Here is a 7500-nt window from a genome sequence, read left to right on the forward strand (position 1 = left end):
GGTGAGCGAAGTGGTGAGCGAGTGGTGAGCGAGTGTGGTGAGCGAGTGAGTGGTGACTATGTGATGAGTGTGGTGAGCAAGGCGTGTGGTCAGCGAGTGGTGAGTGAGTGGGTGAGCGAGTGGTGAGCAAGCGAGTGGTGATTGAGTGGTGAGTGAGTGAATGAGCGAAGCGCGAGCGAGTGGTGAGCGAGTGGTGAGCGAGAGTGGTGACTGAGCGAGTGGTGAGCGAGTGGTGAGCGAGTGGTGACTGAGGCGAGTGGTGAGCGAGTGGTGAGCGAGCTCCCCCACCTCCTCGTCCGAGATGGGCCGACTGGAGGTGGCAGCTCCAGTTGACGAGCCGCTCACGTCGCTGCATCAGCCCCGACTCGTGTAGACGCACAAACGCCTCCCGCACCGCTCGCGAGAACCCCTGGGGGGGGGCACGGGGGGGCACGGGGGGGGGCACGGGGGGGGCACGGGGGGGGCACGGGGGGGGGCACGGGGGGGGGGGAGGGGGGGGGGAGGGGGGGGCACGGGGGGCAGGGTGGGAGAAATGGGGGATGCACAGAGAGAAACGGGGACACTTAAGACATTGGTGAGCGTGTGGGTAGGTGAGCGTGCGGGGTGAGCGTGTGGGTGGGTGAGTGGGTGGGTGAGCGTGAGGGTGGGTGAGTGTGTGGGTGAGCGTGTGGGGTGAGTGTGTGGGTGGGTGAGTGTGTGGGTGGGTGAGTGTGTGGGTGGGTGAGCGTGTGGGTGGGTGAGTGTGTGGGTGGGTGTGTGGGTGGGTGAGTGTGTGGGTGGGTGAGTGTGTGGGTGGGTGGGTGGGTGAGCGAGTGATTGTGTGGGTGGGTGAGTGTGTGGGTGAGTGGGTGGGTGAGTGTGTGGGTGAGTGTGTGGGTGAGTGTGTGGGTGAGCGTGTGGGTGCGTGAGTGTGTGGGTGACCAACTCGTGCAAACGCACAAACGCCTCCCGCACAGCTCGCGAGAACCCCTGGGGGGGGGGGCACGGGGGGGGCAGGGGGGGCGGGGGGGGCACGGGGGGGGGCACGGGGGGGGGCACGGGGGGAGAAATGGGGGACGCGCAGAGAGACACGGGGACACTTAAGACATTGGTGGGTGAGCGTGTGGGTGGGTGAGTGTGTGGGTGGGTGGGGTGAGCGTGTGGGTGGGTGAATGTGTGGGTGGGTGGGTGGGTGAGCGTGTGGGTGGGGTGAGTGTGTGGGGGTGGGTGGGTGGGTGAGCGTGTGGGTGGGTGAGTGTGTGGGTGGGTGGGTGGGTGAGCGTGTGGGTGGGTGAGTGTGTGTGGGTGGGTGGGTGGGTGAGCGTGTGGGTGGGTGAATGTGTGGGTGGGTGAGCGTGTGGGTCGGGTGAGCGTGTGGGTGGGTGGGTGAGCGTGTGGGTGGGTGGGTGAGCGTGTGTGGGTGGGTGAGTGTGTGGGTGGGTGAGTGTGTGGGTGAGCGTGCGGGTGGGTGAGTGGGTGGGTGGGTGAGCGTGTGGGTGGGTGAGTGTGTGGGTGGGTGAGTGTGTGGGTGAGCGTGCGGGTGGGTGAGTGGGTGGGTGAGCGTGTGGGTGGGTGAGTGTGTGTGGGTGAGTGTGTGGGTGAGCGTGTGGGTGGGTGAGTGGGTGGGTGAGCGTGTGGGTGGGTGAGTGTGTGGGTGAGCGTGCGGGGTGGTGAGTGGGTGGGTGAGCGTGTGGGTGGGTGAGTGTGTGGGTGAGTGTGTGGGTGAGTGTGTGGGTGAGTGTGTGGGTGACCAACTCGTGCAGACGCACAAACGCCTCCCGCACAGCTCGCGAGAACCCCTGGGGGGGGCACGGGGGGGGGGGCACGAGGGGGGGGCACGGGGGGGGCACGGGGGGGGGGGCACGGGGGGAGAAATGTGGGACGCGCAGAGAGACACGGGGACACTTAAGACATTTGTGGGTGAGCGTGTGGGTGGGTGAGCGTGTGGGTGGGTGAGTGTGTGGGTGGGTGAGCGTGTGGGTGGGTGAGTGGGTGGGTGAGTGGGTGGGTGAGCGTGTGGGTGGGTGAGCGTGTGGGTGGGTGAGTGTGTGGGTGGGTGAGCGTGTGGGTGGGTGAGCGTGTGGGTGGGTGAGCGTGTGGGTGGGTGAGCGTGTGGGTGGGTGAGTGTGTGGGTGGGTGAGCGTGTGGGTGGGTGAGCGTGTGGGTGGGTGAGCGTGTGGTGGGTGGGTGAGTGTGTGGGTGGGTGAGCGTGTGGGTGGGTGAGCGTGTGGGTGAGCGATGCGAGCGTGTGGGTGAGCGAGCGAGTGAGCGAGCGAGCGCGTGGGTGAGCGAGCGAGCGTGTGGGTGAGCGAGCGAGCGTGTGGGCGAGCGTGCGGGTGAGCGAGCGTGCGGGCGAAGCGTAGCGAGCGTGTGGCGAGCGTGTGGGCGAGCGTGCGGGTGAGCGTGCGTGTGGGTGAGCGAGCGAGCGTGTGGGCGAGCGTGTGGGTGAGCGAGGCGTGCGGGCGAGCGAGCGTGTGGGCGAGCGTCGTGGGCGAGCGTGTGGGTGAGCGAGCGAGCGTGTGGGCGAGCGTGTGGGTGAGCGATGCGTGCGGGGCGGGGAGCGAGCGTGTGGGCGAGCGTGTGGGCGAGCGTGGGCGGGTGAGCGAGCGTGCGGCGTGGCGAGCGAAGGCGGGCGAGCGAGCGTGCGAGCCTCACCTCGTCCATGGTGAACCTGTCTCTGCTCCAGTCCAGGGAGGCTCCGAGACTCCGCAGCTGGGAGCTAGATTTGCCCTCCCTTCCTGCACACACAGCGGCCACTCTAGAGGTCATCAACACCGGGGAGACAAAGGCGGCCGGGCGTGGTGCTGGCCACCCCACCCCCTCGTGTGCCACCATTCGTAGCTGCTGCTGCTCGCTACTAACAGCACTTGCCCCAACATTCTGTTAAAGGCTACACGGGGGACCTTTGTCTGTGGTGTGCACGGCGGTGCAGCGGTTTTGCGCTCACGGCCAACGCCACCGATGACGATTATCTGAACCGGTCCTGGTCTTCCCCTAGGTCGACTCAGCCTGAAATGAGTTACCCGGTGCTGTGTGTAGTAAACATCGTCACCGGGGAGACAAAGGCGGGCCGGGCGTGGTGCTCTGGCCACCCACCCCCCTCGTGTGCCGTGCCGGCCTTCACAGGTGCTGCTCGCTAACGGCACTCGCCCCAACATTCTGTTAAAGGCTACACGGGGGACCTTTGTCTGTTGTGTGCACGGCGGGTGCAGCGGTTAGCGCTACGAACCCGGCCACCCGAGTTCGATTCCCGCTCACGGCCAACGCCACCGGTGACGATTATCTGAACCGATCCTGAGCCTCCCTTAGGTCGACTCAGCCTCAAATGAGTAACCTGGTGCTGTGTGTGTAGTAAACATCGTCACCGGGGAGACAAAGGCGGTCGGGCGTGGTGCTGGCCACCCCACCCCCTCGTGTGCCGTGCCGGCCTTCATAGGTGCTGCTCGCTAATGGCACTTGCCCCTACATTCTGTTAAGGCTACACGGGGGACCTTTGTCTTTGTCTCTGGTGCCACAGATGCCGGCCTTCGCAGGCTCTGGCTGCTCCGCGCTACGAACAGCACTTGCCCCCGACCGACTGACTGCCTGCTAAGAGGCTACCCGGGGGAGCTTTGTCTGCTGTGCGACTCACGTGTCCGCCCAGTGGCGTGTCTCCCTGAGGAACGCGTCACGGCCCAGCTGGTGACGACTCAGACCCCGCTCCTTGGTCAGGTGACGTTCAACCACCACCTGGACACGCACACACAAAGACAAAGGTCCCCCGTGTAGCCTCCAACAGACTTCTGGGGCAAGAGCTGTTAGCGAGCGGCACCCTATGAAGGCTGCCGGCGCTGTGGCTCACGAGGGGGTGGGTGGGTAGTACCACCACGCCCGGCCGCCTTTGTCTCCCCAGCGGCGATGTTTACTACACACCGCTATGCCAGGTTACTCATTTGAGGCTGAGTGGATCTAGGGGAGGCCCAGGACCCGTTCGGATAATCGTCACCGGTGGTGTTGGCCGTGAGCGGGAATCGAACTCGGGTCGCCGGGTTCGTAGCGCAGCGTAGCGCTAACCGCTGCACCACCGCTCACCCACACACACACACGTACACACACACACACGTACACACACACACACCACGGACACACACATCACGTACACACACACACACGTACACACACACACACCACGGACACACACATCACGTACACACACGTACACACACACGTACACACACGTACACACACGTACACACACGTACACGCACACACGTACACGCACACACGCACACACACACAGGTACACACACACACACAGGTACACACACACACAGGTACACACACACACACACGTACACACACACACGTACACACACGTACACACACACACACAGGTACACATACACACACTAGTACACACACACACTAGTACACACACACACACAGGTACACACACACAGGTACACACACACACACGTACACACGTACACACACACGTACACACACACACACCACAGCTAAGGCTAACTTGGCCGTCCCAAACGAGAGATTGACCAAGTGGCTCATCCGTCATCGTCATATTGTTGTGGTTGTTGTTGTGGTTGCTGTTGTTGTTGTGGCTGTTGTTGTTGTGGTTGTTGTTGTGGTTGTTGTTGTGGTTGTTGTTGTGGTTGTGTAATCACCTGCGTGGCGATGCCGGCGTGGTCCCTGCTAGGCACCCACACCACCTTGTGTCCCTGCATGCGGTGCCTGACCCACACACAAAGATAAAGACAAAGATCCCCCGTGTAGCCTTAACAGACTGTAGGGGCAAGTGCTGTTAGCGAGCAGCACATATGAAGGCCGGCACGGCACACGAGGGGGTGGGTGGCCAGCCCCAGTTTTTACGCACCGCACCAGGTACTTATTTGAGGCTGAGTCGACCTAGGGGAGGCCCAGCATCGGTTCAGATAATCGTCACTGGTGGTGTTGGCCGTGAGCGGGAATCGAACTCGGGTCGCCGGGTTCGTAGCGCAGCGTAGCGCTAACCACTACACTACCGCTCCCCACACACACACAGACACACAAATACAGACACACAGACACACACACACACAGGCACACACACACACACACAGGCACACACACAGACACACACACATACAAACACAGACACACACACATACACACATACACACAGACACACACACAGACACACACACACACAGACACACACAGACACACACAGACACGTGGGCAATTAGCGCCACGGTGGCTAGGAGATGTTAACTACCTCGCCTGGTCTACAGGAGGTCGTGGGTTCAGTCCCAACCCTGACGCCTGCTGCTGTATATTTGGAGTGAGCGTCTCTCTCTCTCATCATCATCATCACGGTGGCTAGGAGATGTTAACTACCTCGCCTGGTCTACAGGAGGTCGTGGGTTCAGTCCCAACCCTGACGCCTGCTGCTGTATATTTGGAGTGAGCGTCTCTCTCTCTCATCATCATCATCATCACGGTGGCTAGGAGATGTTAACTACCTCGCCTGGTATACAGGAGGTCGTGGGTTCAGTCCAAACCCTGACGCCTGCTGTGTATTTGGAGTTTGCGTCTCTCTCTCTCTAATCATCACGGTGGCTAGGAGATGTTAACTACCTCGCCTGGTGTACAGGAGGTCGTGGGTTCAGTCCCATCCCTGACGCCTGCTGCTGTATATTTGGAGTGAGCGTCTCTCTCTCTCATCATCATCATCACGGTGGCTGGCAGGCAGGCAGGCGGGTGAGTGGGTGAGCGGGGTGGGTGGGTAGGTGAGTGAGTGGGTTAGTGAGCGACGTGAGCGAGTGGGTGAATGAGTCGGTGAGTGGGTGAGTGGGTGAGTGCGTGAGCGCGTGAGCAAGTGAGTGCGTGAGTGAGCGAGTGAGCGAGTGTGGTGAGTGAGTGAGCGGGTGAGTGAGTGAGTGAGTGAGCGAGTGAGTGAGCGGGTGAGTGAGTGAGTGAGTGAGTGAGCGGGCGAGCGAGTGAGTGAGCGGGTGAGTGAGTGGGTGAGTGGGTGAGTGAGCGGGTGGGTGAGTGAGTGAGTGAGTGGGTGAGTGAGCGAGTGAGTGAGTGGCTGAGTGAGTGGCTGAGTGAGTGAGTGGGTGAGCGAGTGGGTGAGTGAGTGTATGAGTGAGTGAGTGAGCGGGTGAGTGAGTGAGCGAGTGAGCGGGTGAGTGAGTGAGTGAGTGAGTGAGTGAGTGAGTGAGTGAGCGGGTGAGTGAGCGAGGGGAGCGAGCAAGTGTGTGAGCAAGTGAGTGAGTGAGTGAGTGAGCGGGCGAGCGAAGTGAGCGAGTGGGGTGAGCGAGTGAGTGAGTGATTGTGTGAGTGAGTGAGTGGGTGGGTGGGTGAGCGAGCGAGCGAGCGAGGTGAGCGAGTGGGTGAGTGGGTGAGCGAGTGGCTGAGTGAGTGGCTGAGTGAGTGAGTGGGTGAGTGGGTAAGCGAAGTGAGCGAGTGAGTGAGCGAGTGACTGAGTGAGCGAGTGGGTGGGTGAGTGAGCGGGTGAGTGGGTGAGTGAGTGAGTGGCTGAGTGAGTGAGTGGGTGAGTGAGTGAGCGAGTGAGTGAGCGAGTGAGTGAGTGAGCGAGTGAGTGAGTGAGCGGGTGAATGAGTGAGTGGGTGGGTGAGTGGGTGAGTGCGTGAGTGAGTGGGTAAGTGAGTGAGTGAGTGAGCGAGGTGAGCGGGTGAGCGGGTGAGCAAGAGAGCGAGCGAGCGAGTGTGTGAGCGAGTGGGTGAGCGAGTGAGTGAGCGAACGATTGTGTGAGTGAGTGAGTGGCTGAGTGAGTGAGTGGGTGAGTGAGCGAGTGAGTGATTGTGTGAGTGAGTGAGCGAGTGATTGTGTGAGTGAGTGAGTTGTCTCACCAGCGGGCTAACGCATCTTGCAGGGCAGCGGTGAGTGCGTGGCCGAGGTGCAGAGTCCCCGTGACGTTGGGTGGAGGGAGACACAGGGAGAAGGAGGTGGAGACACGGTGGGGGATACGATCCTGAGACACGCGGAGACACGGGGAGACATACGGAGACACAGTGAGACGCGTGGAGACACGGGGAGACACACGGAGACACGGTGAAACACACGGAGACACGGTGAGACACAGGGAGAAGGAGGTGGAGACACGGTGGGGGAGACGATCCTGAAACACGGGGAGACACACGGAGACACAGGGAGACACAGGGAGACACGCGGAGACACGCGGAGACACGCGGAGACACACGGAGACACGGGGAGACACGGTGAGACACGCGGAGACACGCGGAGACACAGGAAGACACGGGGAGACACAGGGAGACACGGGGAGACACAGGGAGAAGGAAGTGGAGACACGGTGGGGGAGACGATCCTGAAACATGCGGAGACACGTGGAGACACGGGGAGACACGCGGAGAGACGTGTGGAGACACACGGAGACACAGGGAGACACAGGGAGACACGGGGAGACACGCGGAGACACAGGGAGAAGGAGGTGGAGACACGGTGGGGGAGACGATCCTGAGACACGCGGAGACATGGTGAGACACAGTGAGACACGTGGAG

At 61.8% G+C, this 7500-nt stretch overlaps 1 protein-coding gene across 2 annotated transcripts in view; it reads right to left on the reverse strand.

Annotated features, from left to right (window-relative positions):
- Nucleotides 1-289: 289 nt before the first annotated feature.
- Nucleotides 290-7500, reverse strand: part of LOC144955036 (valine--tRNA ligase, mitochondrial-like) — a 14849-nt gene continuing 7638 nt past the window's right edge. For both annotated transcript variants that reach the window (XM_078885380.1, XM_078885379.1), the window contains 5 exons: nucleotides 6831-6952; nucleotides 4641-4707; nucleotides 3611-3708; nucleotides 2635-2717; nucleotides 290-409 (listed from right to left, as the gene is read on the reverse strand). In XM_078885380.1, coding sequence (XP_078741506.1) covers nucleotides 2699-2717; nucleotides 3611-3708; nucleotides 4641-4707; nucleotides 6831-6952 — 306 coding nt within the window. In that variant the 3' untranslated portion in view covers nucleotides 290-409; nucleotides 2635-2698. The remainder of the gene's footprint in view (nucleotides 410-2634; nucleotides 2718-3610; nucleotides 3709-4640; nucleotides 4708-6830; nucleotides 6953-7500) is intronic.

The sequence above is a fragment of the Lampetra fluviatilis genome, unplaced genomic scaffold, assembly GCF_964198595.1.
Source record: "Lampetra fluviatilis unplaced genomic scaffold, kcLamFluv1.1 SCAFFOLD_1374, whole genome shotgun sequence".
Classification (NCBI taxonomy): domain Eukaryota; kingdom Metazoa; phylum Chordata; class Hyperoartia; order Petromyzontiformes; family Petromyzontidae; genus Lampetra; species Lampetra fluviatilis.